This window comes from Pelmatolapia mariae, linkage group LG10_11, assembly GCF_036321145.2.
Source record: "Pelmatolapia mariae isolate MD_Pm_ZW linkage group LG10_11, Pm_UMD_F_2, whole genome shotgun sequence".
Lineage (NCBI taxonomy): Eukaryota > Metazoa > Chordata > Actinopteri > Cichliformes > Cichlidae > Pelmatolapia > Pelmatolapia mariae.
This window is the reverse complement of record NC_086236.1, coordinates 17,510,827-17,530,328: the sequence shown is the minus strand read 5'-3', so window position 1 is coordinate 17,530,328 and position 19,502 is coordinate 17,510,827. Positions and strand designations below refer to the sequence as shown.

Below are 19,502 nucleotides of genomic sequence, written 5' to 3'. Positions count from 1 at the left end.
TGTGTGTGTGTGTGTGTGTGTGTGTGTGTGTGTGTGTCTGTCTGGTCACTTTACCAGCAACACGCCTGCATGTGGCATGCTGACCTTTTGGCTTTGTGTCTGATGATGGCTGCCTAAGCAGACAAAATATAGAAAATTAGAGTGAAACAAAGAAAAATCCAAACAGAATCCAGTGCTGATTTAAAACAAGACACTCACGTATACACACACATTATAGTATACATGTAAAAGATAATGTAAGTCATACATGTGCCTAGAGTCTGTTGTTCCAGGCAGTTTCAACACCTGTAGCTTTCAGTTACACTGAATGCAAAAAAAGGAAACACACACACACACACACACACACACACACACACAAATGTTGGTTTTGTTCTTTAAGCACACCTTGAGAGTTGTTGGCTGATAACAAAACCCTGAAAAACCTTAATGGGAGCCAAAACAAGGAGACAACAGCCAGTGTTTTCCATGCTGTTTTTCGTGCTATGGTGTCAGTGTTTCCAAATGTACTTGCATCGTGACCATTTACTCATTACCTGCACCAGTTTAGGTTACAGTAGAGCACAAAAGGCAAATAGTAACCCACACACAGCTCATATCTGAGACCGCTCTTAACGTTTTCAGTTTAACACTACACTTAAAACATAGCTTCAACCTTTTGTTTTTTGACTGCGATGTAAACAAGAGTCGTTAGCTTAGTCGTCAGTTACGGCGTGACATACCTGCACTAACAAACAAACAAATAAGGGTCTGGGTGGGCTGTGCTGTAGTTGAATGTGACTGTGTAGTTGTGATATTGCATCATCACTTCTGCAGCAATGTGTTGCTCGTCTTGAATTCTGTGCATTTCAATGTGAACTGAGTGTGATACCATAACACTGTGACCTGCTTTGGAATAAAAAAGACAGAAGTCTCAGTTTCCAGTAAAATTTACAGTTAATAGAGGCTAGATAAGTTAGTTTCTTGCTCACTAAGCCATTTATTATATTATTATTATTACTGCTGTTTTGCTTTTTGTAATTCTGTACATTAAAATCTTTATACTGCTGTTCGTGGTGTTTATTACAAACACTGACCTTGAATTTTTTTTTCTGTCAGCATTATTTGGTGAACAGGTTGATAGTTTTTGTTGTTGTTGTTGCTTTTTTGAGCCTCTTCAGCAAAGGTTTCCAAGAAAAAGACAATAAGTCAGTACACTGTAACTGCCGGTACTTTTAGAGGAATACACTTGACATTCAGAGGATAGGAAACTGTGCGTATACCTGTTAAGAGGGTTAAGGTTGTGGTTTCTTTGGGTAAGATAAGATTGAAGTTAGAGGTGTTTAGTTGTTCCAAAAGCCCACATTTCAAGAAAGAAATCAGCTGTGCAAATTGAATGCAGTTCATGTAGGGGAGAAAAAAGATGCATGTTTTTATAGATATAGGTTTCCTAGAAATGCAATCCTTTATACAAGGAGAGTAACAGAAACAGTATTTAAAAAAAAAAAAAAAAAAAAAAAAAACCCCAAAAGAGCAAGATTTATGAAGAGAGGTATCTGAGGTTTCGTGATGAAGCATGCGTCGCACCTACCCTATAGCCTTTTTCCGGAGTAAAGTTATAAATAGCTCTCAGTTTCTTTTTGCTTTCATGCAAAAGCACTTCAGAAACAGGTGATGTGTATTAACCCAACAGGCGGGAGCGAGTCGTACATGTGGGCAAACAAACGTCTTGGTGAACTCTTTATCAGTTCCGGACGCATCATCTTCAACTTCTGTCTCAACCATGCAAAGCATAATTTCATCACAGCTTTGCGCAACCAATGATATATTTTTTTATCACTTTATCAAACGTTAGCACCTTGTAATCTTGTAATCTCTCTTTTTTTTCTGTCACATTTTGCCTCGAATTTACCCGCAAAGTGAGAAACGGATAGTCGAGAGGTTCACGGGTGGATCAGAGAAGAATCGATTGAAGCGTACAAGAGCAATTTGACATCTCTGCCCACATTTTTAAAACCGGAGCGTTGCCAGCTCCCACAGCAGTCATTTTGAATGCGCACACAAATATTTGTATGTTCATGTGTGTGCATATGCTTGTGTATATGGTGGATACATGAAAGTCCTTTTATCTCATTGTTCACCATCATGCTTCCTCTTCTTACTGCCTCTATTTGACCTTTGTTGATCCTGCTTTGGGCCTCTCGGTCTTTGCTGTGACACTGTCTCATTTCCTCAGTACTATAAGTGTCAGGGGTTCCTATGTATGCTGTGGCTTCAGACTTGTCATTGTCATCACTGCATCGGGCCTGCATATTGGTAATGTTGTGGGATACAGGACTCTGCAAACCTCTTTTTATCTCTTGTAGCTTTAAAATTTCTTCCAGTTGACAACTTGTTTGTTTTTTTTGTCTTTTTTTCCTACATTTCTTTCTGAAAGTATTTAGTGGAGTTTTGTTTTCCCTGTTGAGATGATGACAGTGGAGCCTCCCCTGGATGAAGGGTGAGGATAGGGCTGTTACAGAGCCCTAAACTGTTACAGATGCTCACAGACACTGGGAAGTGTCACTGAAAATACTGTTTGGATATTTCTGTGAAACCGTCATCGTTTTTCTCTTATTAATGTTTCTGTGTACCGCCCTTCACAGTCTCCTCAGTTCTTCTGTTTATTAAATGCGTAAAATTTTTCCACGCAATTTTCTAACCCCGAGGTGTGTTGCACACTTTTAATTAAAGCACTTTTATTATTGTTTTTAAAAAATCAACATGGTGTATTTCATTGTGGAAAGAGCATGAAGTGACCTTTGACCTGCGTATAACAGCCATCCTGTACCCTCAGCCTCTCTACAGTAGAAACCATGTTGTCTTTATAATCAGTTGATACAGCTGGTTATCAAGCAGTTTTCTTTGAATCTTTTAACCAAAAGTAAACTATAAACAGGGAAATTTTGAACCCTGGCTGATAAATCGGGTGCATGGTCCTGTCTGTCAGCTCTTACACCATCATCATAACATTTTCTGACTCTTATATCATTGTTGGATAAAGATCTCTTTGACCTCTCTGCTTCACATTCAGCATACAGTATCCTGTCAGAGTGTGGCCTATCTGCAGGTAACTCACTGCCTTTCAGTTATAGCATCGTGCACATTTGTCATGCTAATTCATTTGTTCCTGATGTGTTGAACAGCCATTTTTAAAGTGTGAAGTCTTTAACAGTCACAAGGGACGCAGGAGAAAGCCACAAGAAGTAAAACTTTGTGTGACAGCTCCGAACACATAGAGAAAGCATAGAAGGAATGTGTGAACAAAGGCACCTACCTAGTGCCTATAAGAGAGAGAGGAATGTAGCCGTGTGCGTGTGTGTGTGTGTGCGTGCGTGTGTGTGTGTGTGTGTGTGTGTGCGTGCGTGTGTGTGTGTGTCGAGCAAAGCAGGTTTTCAGAGAAGAAGGCTGGGAGGAGTATGATGACAGCATGAAAAGAAGGCCCTGCCTGTTTCTGGAGAGAAGAGAAGCAGCTGATGGATTAAAGGTTTATCTGTATGTAGAGGAGAAGGATGAAGAGAGAGGACAGACAGCAGAGAGCTGTCAGGTACAGCACAGGAAACGGCTGATCTTGCTTGTGACAGGAAGGAGAGGGAGAGAGGAAAAAAAGAAAGAGAAGCAGAGCAGATTCTGGCTGTGATGAGGATGTCGTCATATCAAAGGATGGGTCTTTTTGAATGACACTACAAAGGGACAAGGGCTTGGAGAGAGATGCGAGGCATGATGGGGCAACTGTATAATCAGACATGTGACTGGTAGTAGTGGGAGCTGCCGAAAAAGCGAGTTTTCGTCTCTCTTGGATCGGATTACCCTTGGATTCAAAACCTGGAGGTGTAGTGAAGCTCCATAGATGCAAATCCAAACCACAAGGTCAGCGCTAAAGTCAGGGAAGAAAGGCCTTCAGTGTTACACAATGATCATAGAATAACCTTTATGAATTTTTAGCCTTTGCAGATGATCTCTAAGCGGAGGGTGTCTTTACTTTGCCCAATCAAACTGCTGTAGAAAGCTTGAGGATGCTGTGAAGGAAAGAAAGCACACTATTACAATGCTATTAGTACTGTAATGCAGCCATTAGCTGCCTATACTACAGGAAGTTAGGAAGAAGCCTAAGAAAGGGCATCCGATAAAGGTCTGTGGTGCTTTTAAAATCGCTCTTACAGTAGATACTCTATTTAATGATTAATGTCCCCTAATAGAGTCCAACAGGAAATAGGGCGGTGTTTTATGGTTACTGAACAAGCTTCTGCCTATATTGAGGCAGGGAGATATATGATTTTCTAAACACTTAATTATCAGCTCGTTATCATGTTCATTTATGTTAACATTTGAGAACATATATGATGCTTTTTAAAAATGACATAGCTATTCATGGCTCCGGATGTCCTAAAATGCTTTCCTTAAGGGAATTCTTCACATTTAGTGCGTGTATGTGTTTGGATTCATAAAGTAACTCTTTAGACTTTGACTGTTAAAGGTCAAGGTCTCTGTGAGACCTCACTTCAATCTCATTCTTTTTAAAACAATGTATCAAAAATACCTGAAGGGTATTTCTGTGCATCTGGCACACAGTTTGAGTCAAGGATGAAGAGATTCGATTGTGTTGTTCAGAGGTGAAGGATGATCAAATTTCTTGTCCATATGTTTGGATTTTATATGCTAATTATGGAAAGATGGGGGCAGCACTGGAAGGTCCCGGGTTTGAATCCAGTCAAATGGGGTTTTTCTGTGGGGAGTTTCCATGTTCTCCAGGTGTCTGTGTGGGCATACTCCCACAGTCCAAAACATGCACAGGGTTAAGTTACCTGGTAATTTTAAATTGTCCATAAGTGAAGCGAATGAGTATGAATGGTTGTCTGTCTCCCTCTGCTAGTCCTGTGATAAGCTGGTGTCTTGTCACTTGGTTAGAATCCAGCCCTTCCCACATTGTCTTGAGGAAAACAAAATGGGTGGGATTATGACAAGATAGCTACCTTTTCATACCCAAGACATTATAATTTTCAGTGGAAACACCTCTTTTATTACATTCAACAACATAACTCGGAAACTGAGTTTATTTTTGAAACAAGAAAGGTTGGGTACTGATTGGTTCACAATAATCTTTGGTGTACACCTTGAAATTATGGTGAAAGTACAGATCAGGATTGGGGGTCACATGAGAAACCGGGGCTGTTGTGGAACCATTCGTTTTTTATTTTCCCACATTAAATTTGTTCAAAAACACGGAAGACACAAAGCAAAACAAGAACAAGTCAAATGATTTTTTTAAATACATTTTTAATATATTTTGCATCTATATCAGGAATCAGAAGTGTGGCTGACGGGACTTTACAGCACAGCTGCACAGCTAACAAAATCTACCACCCATAGTTCCTCTAGTGAGATGAGGAACAGCTACATTAAACTGTCAAATCTAACACAGAGGTAAACTGCATCTTGACTGGTCTGTGGAGGCATATAACAGTGGAGGGGAAATGCTAGCTGCTGTTTGAAAAACAGTGCATAAGTCTGTGAGGATAAGAGTCTCTGAAAGGATAAATAACAGCTGGTCACAAGTCCCCTGTTCATCAAAAGATGAATTTATTTCACAGGAGCAGTGCAGGCAAAGGCTTGCTAAACATGTGTTCTTGCAAAATGTAGCTAAAGGAGCAATCAGGACACAAGAGGAAAAATAACCGAAATTATTCTCACCAGTGAAGGAGGACAACTAATAACAGCAAAATAAAAGCCAGCACCGTCAGGGTCATTATGTAAAAATAAACACCCGTTGCCCTGTTGTTTCCTTCCTGTGGTTGTGCTACAGTGGAAAAAAATAAAAATAAAGTGAGGTCTGAAAATTCCATTTAAAACAGGAAACGCAAGCAAGGCTGAACACTGTCAAGGTTTCTTTCTCTGTTCTTGCTGCATTCAGTATTCAAGACCACAAATATGCAAATTACCTAAACAAATGTGAGAAAAGGAACAGAGTAAGCTTCAAGAACCATAAAGCATGAGCTTCGAGTACACTAAAAGGGCAAAAGGTTTAGGACACTGCTCTTAAACTGTGAATTCAGGTAGGTTCCACCTGTCCATGCAGCGTGCCTTTGCAAACATTTGTGAAAGAATTGGTCGTTCTAAAGCACTCCCTGGTACTGTGGTACTGTAACAGGATGCAGCTGCTGCAGCATGTTGGTTTGTGAAATTTCTTCTGTCCTAGATATTCAGATATTCGATCAGCTGTAAGTGGTGTTATTGCAAAGAGGAAGCCACAACAACTCAGCTTCAAAGTGGCAGACCACATAAAGTTACAAGGTCGCTGTGCATCTGTAAAAGTCACTGATGCGCTCCTGACTAACTGCAGAGCCCCAAACCTCCTCTGGCATTAACATCAGGACAGAAGTTGTGCACCAGGAGTGTCTATTGGTATGGATATGGGCCGAGCAGCTCCTGTAGGTGTAGGTCCATATACTTTTGTCAAAACAATGTATTGTTTGCAAACTTGACTGCGTTTTGTAGCTCGTGTGCATCCTGGTCAGTATTTTTGTCATTCGGACACAGAAGACGAGCACCACAAAACTAAGTGCATGTGCCACATTTAACTTCCAGCTTCGAGTCTGCAAGGACTTCAGTCAGATGGTGTTTTTATTATTTTGTACACTGATTACATGATCACAGAGAGGAGCTCACATATATCCAGAAAAACAGAACAAAATAGCACAGATGACTAACTAGGCCCCTGTTTACCACAAGTGTTGACATAGCAGCCATCATAGCATGGCTGTAGGCACAATCAGCAGTGTTGGAATAAATTTTGACCAGCCAGACTGCTTTGCTGGAGCTTTCTTGTTGCAAGAGCAAAGATGACAATTTCTCTTAACATTAAAAGTTTGGAGGAAGATTAGGTTTCCTCTCAGTCTGGCAACTGCTTGAAAGATTCACACTCAGCCCCTTTCTGCCAGTTTGTTTGCATCTTGTTGGCATGCGGTCTGTGTGATGTAAACATGTAACAATAATGACTTCTTCTTGGCTTAATTTATTTTCAAAGTTTATATATTTGTCAAATTATCTTTCTTTAACCTTAGCATCACTGTCTTTCGTCTGGCCTCTCTCTGTTTCATGGAAACAATACCTATCTAGTGTTTGTTGGAAAGCCATGTCAAAACAAAGCATGACACACCAGCAATTGTAGATATGTGGTCTATAAAGATAGCAAAGTTAATAATAAACATTTCAACTGGGTAAAGGTCCTTCTGTTCTATCTTTTCCTGCAGTGAACATGCTGATATCCAAATTTATCATCTGCACAGTCATATCTGTATGAATATGCATGAGTGTTGCACTGTTTCTTAAAAATGTTTCTTAAAAATTATGTTAATCCATTTTTCTTCTCTGTCCCAGAGCTTAATTATTTCACTTTTTTTTACTTTAACACATCATCATTGCTTTGCCAGGGAAACATTTTGTTAAAATGCAGTTTATTTAAACAACAATGGAGAGCTCAGAGCTTCATCAAGGCTGATTCTCTGATCAGACACGCACTCGTGTATATGAAAAATAGAAGAAAAGCAGTCAGTTAGTCAATTAAATATCCAGTCACGATTACGCCACAGTTTTTATTGTTTTTATCGCATCACTAGCAAAGAAGTTCATTGACACTGGTTAATGCAAAACACAAAAGACGCCCACATCTCCTGTTGTTTCACATATTGTTTTTATTTTTAATAAAGCCACATTTGTTTATCGCAATTTGTCCGCCTCCCTTAGTGGGGAGAAGTCATTGCATGTCACCCATTCATTAAAAGATAAAGAAGTAAAATTGGCCTGGCTATTGATGCACCTAACAAGCTGGTTCACCAGTCTGTTGCCTGGCATACCCTTTCAGCATAATTTCAAGGATCCTGCTTGAAACTGCTAAACTTCAGTTTGCAGTGTTTCAGGTCTGAAAACAAAGATTAGAGGTAACACATTTTAGGGAGGAAAGAAAGATAAGCTTGCAAAAGCTAACGTTTAATGTGATTAGAGCATTGCCCCCCCCCCCCCCCCCCCCCCCCCGAACGCTGCTAGACACACACATGCTTACAGAGACTCAAAGATTACAAATCTTTGCCTTGGGCTTTGTTTTTTTGTATCACACCATTATCAGTCAGCCACTGTTACGTAACGACCGCGTTTGTGTGTATGTGCGAATGTAAGAGAGGGAACCCGTGCAAGCGATAAAATACCTCTGTGTAGAATATTGAATTATGTCAAACTCAAAATGAGACTCCCTGACAAATCGAAAGAGTTTGCTTTCCCATGCGCTCGCTTACAGTTTGCACATGGGCGCAGATGAAGCTCGCGGCTTTTAATACACGCATTTCTAAAAGCGATTTTAGTGATTTTCTAAAAGCGCTATCCCTTCTCAGCGTGTTTTTAATTAAAGAAAATAAAGGCTCCTGCGCATAATTTATACGCTAATGGAGACTAACATTGTGGTTCCTCTTTGTGTTTTTGGAAAATTACTGAGAGCTTGCAAAGCTGTTTCTTTTCACACGTCTTTAGGTCATTTTAAAAAAAATGCAACAAATGTGTTACAGGTTACCAGAACATGGCCTATTCTGTAGCATTTAATATTTACAGCCAGAGAGCAGTGGCAGAAAGAAAAGCGACCTCTCCGCAATTGTCTGTAAAATCACTGACGTAGAATTCATTAGTATTTAAAGTGCTGTGCAGCTACATTTCTCAGGTTTACAGCCGAGTTTTCTCCAGATTTAACGGGCAAGTCAAAGCGAGCTGGCTGCTGGATCCAGCTGCCTCGCTTTAAACAGACCACAGTCGGGTTAATCACCCACGTCCACTCTTAAATTCATTCATGCAGTTATGAATCCACTCTGACAGCAGCAGCTAACCTTATTGCGCAGACTACATATAAAGCTGCTCTAATATATTCCCACAGGATGGCTTCCCACTCTGTAATTTGTTGACTGCTGCAGAGGGTCTAAAGAGCAGCAATACTCTTTAATGCACTTGTAAACATACACACAGACACATGCGTGCATATGCACACACAACACTGCCTTGAGAAAGAGTTGAAAGCGGCGCTCAGGGAGGAATAATTATAGATGGCATTGAGTTTCCTGCTCTCCTCCGTGTGCAAACGGTGTTTAGCTAAGAGGGCTTGCTTGCTCACATGTTTACGGCATGGCATTTGTTGGCAGCCGGGTCACATTAGTGTTAGACTTTGTGAATGTCTGGTCTGCAGTGGAGCAGAGAGGCTCGACAGGCAAAAAGCTGTGTGACCAATTTTCCACATAAGTAACCTGTTTCTTTATTGTGTTATTTTCAGAAGCAGCCAGGAATAGGAGCAAGGATGCTTCCGCATTCTGTTACCAGAGCTTGCACACTTTTGCGTCTCCAACGCGAGGACGTGAAAGTGTTTGCAAGCTCTGCAAACACTTGCTAAGTGACTTCTTCTTCTTCTTCTTGCAGCTCTACAAGCTCTGCAAGCTAATGAAATGTTCACAGTGCTAATTTCTGGCATTTCAGAGTGCATCTGGTAGTGGGTTAGGATGTAGTATTTGTATGCATGAGTAACTAGCGGTCTGCCTGGAGATATGTGTTTGTACTGTGATCACGCATGAATTGTTTTCCTCCCCTTACCTGGAGCAATTGTATTTGTTAGAGAGAATAGACTGTAATTGAATATACTTCCCTGAGCTGGCTGTGCAACCTCATTACCTTGCCCTTTTACGGAAGAGAGAAAGGCGCAGTGAGCCTCTGGGAAAAGGGGGCAGGGAAGGGAAAAATGGCAAGGGAGAGCTGAGATCTCGACTCAGGTGAAATCAGAATTAGAACAGAGAGGGAAAAGGGGAGAAATTCATCTGTAGCAGCATAGCTCAATGTAAGGTCTTACACCACCATGAGCCACCAGAATACAATGACTGTTACTTTTCATTGATGTCCCTGAAGTGCACACGAGTCTTTTGTAAAGATTTTTTCTTCTAATTTTATGCTCTGATGTTCCAGGTGGCTTGCACATTGTTCACAAGTCCTGCAGGAATTTCAGTTCTGTGGAAATCTGGCGGCTGCACTGGCCATAGCATGAGATTTGCATAATTTTGATACGCAAACCATTTCAAACATTCTCAGTTTGAGTGGAAACATCTGCATCTGTCATGCATTTATTTTTTCTAATAATTTGCATTTTCCAGGAAGTACACTGAGAGAAAGAGACTTGTAAGAATAGAGAAAGCAAAGAAAAAGAGACAGAGAAGAGAGGCAAAGGCAGAAATCCACCCTTGTGCTGACATATATAAGAAGAAAGGCTTAGTTTGCCTTGTTTAACCCAGGCTAGCTCAATTCTTCTTGTTATTCCGGCCTTGTACATTTCTCCACTGTACGCTGTACAGAGCCAGAGATTGATGGAGTCAGTGAAAGAGACAGAGTGAGTGAGTGAGGGGATGCAGACACTGCTGCAAGCAGGGGAAGATGGTTTGATGTGACACAGCAATGGAAAATGGGCAGGGGTTGGGGGTGGGAGGTTGAAGCGAAGCTATCCTGTAGGTGTTATCAGGTTAAGCTGCTCACCACTGGCTGTCGCCATGGTGACACCATGGTAACTACCAGGTGTTCTACTAGGAAGGAGCAAAACCTCTCGTATGCAAAGGGGATTCCTTTGAATCTTACTTTGTGCTCATTTCTGCTTCTTTTCTGCATTTGCCTGTAACGTTCAGGTGTTTGTGTTTATAACAATCGAACAGATGGAACAGTGTGCATGTTTACCTTCAGGCATCCACTCAAAAACCTGATGCAAATACATGCTTTTATGATCTGTGTCATCAAAGTTGTTAAAGGTATATTTTGTGAATCACAGCCGGAAGCAGCAGTGAATTACTTCTAGCGTTTCCCAATCATTACAGGTGTGTTTGTGTGAGTCTGTTTGCCTGGATGCATGTGTTTGTTCACAGTGCACCTGCAAATACATGAAAAAACAACAACACATACACACAAAACTAAAGCTTGAAATTATCAAGTTGATTTAATCTCTTAGAGGCACATTTACCAGTGTTTGTGCTCATTATGTTTATTGTACGTGGTGTTTTGTGTATGTCATATATATATACCTGCTTCTGTATGGCTCGTCCATGCTTAAACCTATAAGCTGATTTGGTTACGTACTTAAAGAGATCTCAGTTTCAATCCTTTGGTGTTAGCTCTGTTACATCACTCCACCCGGCTCTGTGTGTGTGTGTGCGTGTGTGTGTGTGTGTGTCTGTGTGCGTGTGTGTGTGTGTGTGGCGCTCAGCAGAGTGGGTTTGGTAGGACACGGGGTGTGGTGTAGAAGATACTTGGCACATGGAAACACACTGACAACAATGACACACGTGCTTGTGCCATGCGCACACAGCGGGCCAGCCACACAAATACAGTAAGCAAAGGCAAGCACACACCACTGAGTTCTGCTCTTAAAGGCACACTGTACCACTGCTAAACACATATCAGGCCTCTCATCTGCATCCTAGTGCGCCACAGTTTAATTGCTCTGCAAATTAACGGTTCTAAATGTACACCCCCACAGTGTGTTCACTTCACTTGTGTATATTTTCTCGCTGGGAGCTGGTGATCTAAGGTGAGAGAAACAAAATCATGTGGCTGGAAGCAAAACACGTGTGTCCCTCTCATTTATGTGGTTATTTTTAGTTGCACAATCACATTGGTGAATAATGACCTTGTCTCTACGCGGGGCAGAGATCACCACTGAGGGTTTTTTTTCTCTCTGTTAAACTCAAAGCATTTACTTTTTTCAGTACAGAAGAATTCAGTGGATGTATTTTTATAATCTGTCAGCTGAATCATCCAGTACACATAATGAGTACTGTATATGAGTTTGTATTCAGTAATAGTGAAGTTAGGTAGTTTAGGTCACGGTCAAGTTTGTTTGTATAGCACATTTCCAAACAGTCCATGCTGCACAAAGTGCTTAACAGTGTAAAATGCCACTAAAATAAATAAAATGCACAGCAATGATGCAATAAAATATAGAATGGTAAATGGACTGATTCTTATAAAGCACTCTATACAACATGTCACATTCACACAAGCACTTTCTCTGTACTTAATGCTTTCTAATTACATTCACACTCTGATGGATGCATCGGAGAGCAACTTGGGGTTAGTATCTTGCCCAAGGATACTTAACATTCAGACTGGAGGAGCCAAGGATCGAACCACCAACCTTCCAATCAGTAGGTGACCTGCTCTACCTCCTGAGCCACAGCCACCCCAAAGAGAAAAACCAAATACATAAATAAAATAAGTCAATAAAAACAGCTAAAACAACAATAACTAAGGCTGTTAAAACCAAAATGTTTAGGTCAACATGTGCTGTGGTAGTGTTTAAGTTGCTAAGGTGCTTCACAGTCAGACTTATAAATAGTATCAATCTAAGGTTACTCAGTGATCGCACATTGGAGGGGTTAAATTCTACACACAAATTCAGGAAATTAACCTCAAAAATACATACATGACATGACTGTGGAAACGGGATTTAAAAACACAGGTGACTAATTACTATATTACATAAACTACAGTACAAAACAAACATGGATGCAGCACTTGAAATTTCAAGGAAAAGGTTTGAGAAAATTTTTAATTTTAGTTGCCTGAAAAATGTCTCGCTTAAACACCTACAGGAACTAAAAAATGAGGAAAAGTCTTTTGAATGGTAAGCGAGAGACAAACTTCCATTCAGTTTCAGACTTGGGAACCAAAGACAAAGAAATGCAGTTTAAGGGAATTGAGAAAGCTGAAGAGGAAGTTGGAGAGACGGATGGGAGTTCATCCAACGGAAGGATGTTCCTCAGGGTCTTCATATCCTTCTTCTGTTTCCTATTAAATTACTAACTTGAAACCGTGTGCTTCCTGACCCAGCTGTATAATCTGACATATGGGACAGCTGTTTGTTTGAATGTGCATTTTTCTCTGTCTTCATTTTTTGTGTTTCTCACATTCACTAATGCTGTGTTTTTTTGCTTTTACCTGTGTTGCAGATAAACCTGCGGCTGATTTTGGTCAGTGGAAAGACGAAAGAATTCCTCTTCTCTCCCAACGACTCTGCAGCAGATATCGCCAAACATGTTTATGACAACTGGCCAATGGGTGAGTAGCTCAATTATGTATTTCTATTCACATCAGATACATGTGCATCGGTATGCAGAGGTATGAGTCTGCTATAAATGTATGTGCAATATAAATATGAAAGCAACGTAATAACAAGTTCCTACGTTATGAATAAAATCATTGTGGTCTAAGGCAGTCGCTTACAGTACGGTGAAAAAGTTTTCACAGTAATAAGCACACCCGAAGATTAGCTTGTAGAGCCACGTTTAGGAGCAATAACACAAATTATTTTTTTTGCTTGACTGTATCTGTATTTCTGCTTGACTAAATTTCTCTCGTTGTGGAGAAATTTAGTCCCATTCTTCTTTACAGCATTGCTTCAGTACGTTGAGCTTTAAAGGTATTCGTGCACATCTCTCTTTAAGGTTGTCAATATTTTAATCAGTTTGAGGTCTGGACTTTGACTAGGCCATTGCAGCTAGAGCAGGGCGATATGACCAAAAATATTTATCACGATATACATTTGAAAATTTGCGATAACGATATAACTGACGATATAATTGACACTAGACAAAATACTTTACAACTCCACAACTTTATTAGTGCAAAAAAACAAAACAATGTATTTTCACTTAAACAAGCAGCTGTTTTTTATGTGCATTAAAGTTATATAAAACTTTAACAGTGCAAATGCAAATTCCTTGCTGACAGTTTAACCAAAAGGCATTTCCAGTGGAAATTGGTCGACATATCCTCAGCATAACCATGTATAATATCCACAAAACGTAAAAAGAGGTTATACACACACAATACCGTAATACTATGTTGAAGCACAGTACGTATCACTCCGCGAGGCTCCTGCCTACGATAGCCGTAATGCTCCGACAATCCATCAATCAGTGCGGGTTCGTAGCTTAGCAAAGTCGTACTAAAACATTTGACAGATTTTCAAGCGCCGTGTACCACATAAAATCATTTCGAGGTCAGTAAACACAACCATAATTCATACATAAGGCACACGGGATTATAAGGGGCACTGTCGATTTTCAGAAAAATCAAAGGATTGATTTTAAGTGTGCCGTATTTTCCAAAAAACACGGTAATAACGACGGCCCGCTAGCATGCTCTACCAAAAATAGTGCTTTTACCCATATTCTATCGCGATATTTCATTTTCTTATCGTTGCCCAACATTATACCGGTATTATCGTGAACGGTATGATATGGCCGAGCCCTAATTGCAGCACCTTGATTATTTTCTTTTTCAGCCATTCTGTTACAGATTGGCTGCTGTGCTTGGAATCATTGTTCTGTTGCATGACCCAATTTCAGCTAAGGTGCAGCTTTCAGACAGACCTAACATTTGACTCTAGAATACTTTGGTATAGAGACGAGTGCATGGTCGACTCAATGACTCAATGACCTGATATCTGGGTTCTGTGGCTACAGAATAAGCCTACCTCTTAAGCCCTCCACCACTGTGCTTGACAGAGGGTATGGGGTATTTGTGCTGATATAGTGTTTTTGGTTTTCACCAAACACGGAGCATTCTATTGTAGACAAACATCTCCACTCATTTAGAGGCAGCTTTGCAAAGCTAGTCTGTGCTGCCCTGTTCTTTTTAGTGAGAAGAGGCTTTTTCCTGTTTACCCTTTCAAACAAACCATACTTGTTTGGCCTTTTAAAACTGCACTATTGTGAACTTTGACATTTAAAATGCTATCTGAGGCCTGTAGAGTCTGAGATTTAGCTCTCGGGTTCTGTACAGTTTTTTTGCATGGTCTGACGTTGGGGTGAACCTGCTGGGACATCTACTCCTGGGAAGATTGTGGCTTTGTGTTAATACACACCTCACCAACAAACTGCCAAGACTTTTGCTTTTATGGACGTGGCAATGCACTCATGATCCGTACAGCAGTACAAAGGGTACTCCTGGAAGCAGTCAGGGCACACTTGTTTTTTCTCTCTTTCCTCTTTAAGATATAGCTTTTCATATATTTGATTAATTCTTACAGACATCTACAAACTTATTTTTACAGTAACCACATTTTCAAAGCTGATTGACTTTTTTTTAAAGTGAAAAAGCAGGTTAAATATATAGTCTTATGATAGTAATCTGTAGCAAAAGAAAAATATCATTGTTTACCTGCCCAGCCTGCAGTTGTACTTTTTCAGTTCACTTTTTCAGTATTGGAAGGTTTTTTTTTTTCATGTTTGACATTTAAAAACTAAAAAATAACACATGGAAAATGTACCCGCTCGACACCAAACAGTCAGCAACGAGCGAAGACGGTGGATGATTGTGGAGCTGCTCTAGCTTGTAATGTGCAAACAAGATTAACGCACAGTTCAAGGTTTAGGTTAACAGCAAAATTAGCATTAGAGTTGACTTTCTTTCTTACCTCATTACAAAGGTGCTTATAACACGGTTGTATTATTTATTTGATTTACATGAGAAAGATCTGGGTTTTCACATCTGCTTTACACATGTCAGATTTTAGCATCAGCTTTGGTTTTACTTACAGTTCTATATTCTTTAACATTTTTGCATTTAATATGTGGCGTTTAATAAATATCATCATTACGCAGGCACAGCTACCGAATCTCTGTAAAAGCTCTAATTAAACAATTTAACTGTAAACAAATATTTGTTAATTTGCTTAGAAACTACTTGATCAGACTTATTGCTGTCAGACCAACTGCTAATTGCTTACATGCAGGTCTATATAGCAGTGTGGGGAATGTGCATATCTTTGGTGTAGGGTAATTAGAGTGAACTCCTTTCAGCCTGATTATCATTGCATACAGGAATGTGAGATCACAGTGCAGCCGCTTCCTTTCTGTAATACACCCACTTGCCTCGCTGCTGCTGTGCACCAGGGTTAGAATTCATTTGATACTGCCCACCTTACGTCACCTTCAAAACTCTAGCTTTTTCCCACGGTGCCGCTAATGTACTCCAGTTTAAGAGAACTCCACGATGCATGAAAAACTACAAATTACACAGTTGGACTCGAATTCTCCTCGACAACAGAAGTTTTCCGTTCAATCCCATCAGTGTTGGGAGCACCCTGTGTTCCTCCCAGACAACCCATCTGAACCCTGAGAGACCCAGAGCAGGCTCTCAGTCAGCAACAACACCCTGCGCTTAGCTAGAGACAAACATCTGGTGGCCAGACTCTGTTGCTGCGCAACTCCGCACTCTCGTTTCTCTCTCATTTAATGCATTTACTTTTGTCCTTAGCTCTTCCCGAGCCACACCTCGTCTTCTTCTTTTGCCTCGGCTCTTTCTCACGTTCTGTAGGGCATCCCGCAAAGCCCAAATATTATACATTCTGCCTTTAAGGATTTAAAATAAAGGCCCTAAATGTCTTAAAATATCTTCAGTGTGGTTGTCTGTGGTTCTTCTTTTTTTTTTCTTTACCAGGCAGCAACTGATTTCTTTTCACTACACTGTGTTCAGCATTTTCATCACGCCGACACGACAGCTTTTTATACACAGCTTTAGGTTTCTTGTATATTGTGGGTTTTGAAGTACATTAAATTGTACTTGTGAAATGTCAAATTAATACGAGTAAAATAAGGGGTAAAAATGAAAGAACCAGCAGTTCTCCTTTCTCTTTAACTGTCTCCTCATTTTTCTCTGCTTTCCTACAGACTGGGAGGAAGAGCAGGTCAGCAGTCCTAACATCCTGAGGCTCATCTACCAGGGACGTTTTCTACACGGCAACGTAACACTAGGAGGTGAGAAAACACTGAAGCTACACCACCCAGAGAAAATGGCTCATTCGCTCATAGACATGCACACAAAATCACAGCCGTGCGCTGCTGGAAAGTTCTTTGCTGTTCTCATCCTTTTCCTGAGTCACAGAACAGAGGTACCTCAGTGCTCTGGACAAGCTTGCTTTGACAGGGAGAGAGGGAGGAGAGAGGAAATAGAGAAAAAGAGGGGAAAGAGGCTGGTCAGGAAAGAGGGAAGACTGGCGTTTAAAGGAGACCTCAAGTGGTACAAAGGAGAGAGAGAAAGGAAGCGAGAGTGAAAGGCAGAAAAGGACGTCTTCTGTTGTGGAAGGCCAGTTCACTCTCTCTGGCTTTTAGGCTTTTTTATCTGCCTAACCCAATTTAGATTTGACTGGTGCTTTGTGGTTAACGGTGTTACAGCGCACCCTAACCCTTTTGCAGTCTTCTATCTGCCATCCATCTGATAATTCCCTTATCTTTTAGCATGTTTGCACATTAACACAGAATCCTTGTTGAGTACAGACACACACATTTTAAAGCACACACCAAGTTGCCAACTATTACATGTTAACAGCAGTGTGCAGTTTTAAAAGTTATAACTATATATGAACTTATGCGAAGCGGTGAGAGATCCTGCAAATTTTCCTTCTTATTTTGTGTATTCACTGCATTTCTGGGCTCCAGCCTTTAGGCAGTGGTTGTTTAACCCCATGCCAATTACAGCTGTGTGTGTAGTCTGAGGACTCTGTAAAAACCTACTGAAATAGACTGTGCCTAGCTCCAACAACGAGGTAGCAAAACTCTTATTTAAACAGAAGCAGGGTTGCACTGAACAACCTGTTATGTTATGCACCTATGGCAGCTGGTCTGTTGTGAGCGCTACCTTTTCAACTTGCTACTGCTGACGAGTACTTCTGACACACCCACCAAAGGCGAGGGCATACCACAGCGTCTCATGGAAACATTTAGATGAACCTGGAGGCACCATTTCAGACTGAATGCGCTCCTTTTCCATCTCTCTCCTCTGGTGTCTGTGTCATGGATTTTAAAAAAGAGCAGCAGGTCTGTGTGTTTGTGTGGCCAAGGGCGAGGCTGTGCTACACACACACACACACACACACATGCAGGGCCGAGTGGCGTCAGTGGACAGGATGAAGCGTGCATTTATGCTGCATTCATACAAAATCTGGTGGTGCCTCACCTTCCTGCAGGGTTGTTCCGAGGCATGTGGGTGGGTTGTTTTTTTTGTTTTTTAGGTTTGTTAGAGTGCAGCGAGACAATAATAAAATAATATTTTACAATCTTATTGGCTGCTTTTTCCTTGCTGATGTTGCTGATTTACTTTCAAGCGCACTGATCGACCTCTGATTTTGCTCCTTTTGGCTTCTTGACCCAGGTTGCAGGCGCCAAGTCGGAATAGTAGACAAATATTATCTCTTTAAGGGGTATCCAGCAGCTCATGTATTGGTTTTGGTCTATTCGGTATTACAAAGTTGTTTTTTTATTGATATTTCACCTGGCTTCCTCATAGCCATTGCTTTCCATTATTTTTCATACTAACATGAATGCCTACTAATAAAGCTCAACTGATATGTCGGCAGGGCCGATATATTGGCTTATAGTAGCTGATATATTAGTATTGGTAAATGAAAATTTAAAAACTAAAGAAGAAATGGGAAAAACACCCTTCAAACATGTTACATAGCATGTCTACCAGAGGGTGCTCTGCAACCTCCACATTTGTGTTTTCTCACTTTTGTCTGCTAACTAATCCCGTTGAACTTGAATCCACTGTATACATGTGCATGTACATACTACGCTCTCCAGGTGTGTCAGATATTTTGTGCATTTCTTTTTTTAATTAATCCTTTTTAGTGTTAAGTATCGTTTAATTTGCACCTTTATTACTGGTAATTATGTTGCAATATTATCTGCAAATAACAATAAAACTTGGAACCGAGTCGTCTTATTCAAGAGCAAGAAACTAGCCGATCCTTCAGCCGCTTGTGAACAGTGTTTTAAATGATTCGGTTACATATGGATTCAGATTGTTGGCAATTTCCTCATGTTCAAGTGATTATTATTCTGGAATCCCACTTTAATCGCATAATTTGACAATTTAATTTTCTCTATGTGTAGCTCAGCATTATCCACTCTATAATTTGCACTCAGTTTCAGAAAGCTGTTAAAAAGTCATGTTATACTTCTGCTGAGTGACACTGTGCAGACAAATATAATGTAGCTCACTGAATAACCTTTTCATCCTCTCCCTCCTTCTCTCCCTCTCTCAGCTCTCAAACTGCCCTTGGGGAAGACCACAGTGATGCATTTAGTTGCCAGAGAGACTTTGCCTGAGCCAAATTCCCAAGGTAACCAGCTCCCCGTCTCCCCTTTTTCCTTTCAGGAGGCTTTTCACACGCTGAACAACGTTAAATGTTCCGCTCCCAGCCATTATTTATTTCTGCACATGGCTTCTGTTTTAGGAGCAGCCACTAGTGCAAATAATTGGCTCCTTGAAGTGTATCCCCAAGATACAACACACTGTGTAGAATATACAGCTAATATAAATCATGCCAGAAGATTTGCTTCGTTTTTTTATGACTATGACAAGCGAATAGAGTTCAAATGGACATCAAGTTCTCATACTGGGTATCTGTGAGCCCATGTGAG

The 19,502-nt window shown here is 40.6% G+C and overlaps 1 protein-coding gene across 1 annotated transcript in view; it reads left to right on the top strand.

The window, feature by feature from the left end:
* Nucleotides 1–19,502, top strand: part of ubl3a (ubiquitin-like 3a) — a 36,569-nt gene that overhangs the window by 13,870 nt on the left and 3,197 nt on the right. Inside the window, exons 2-4 of the mRNA XM_063487310.1 lie at nucleotides 13,023–13,131; nucleotides 16,749–16,835; nucleotides 19,124–19,201. Coding sequence (XP_063343380.1) covers nucleotides 13,023–13,131; nucleotides 16,749–16,835; nucleotides 19,124–19,201 — 274 coding nt within the window. The remainder of the gene's footprint in view (nucleotides 1–13,022; nucleotides 13,132–16,748; nucleotides 16,836–19,123; nucleotides 19,202–19,502) is intronic.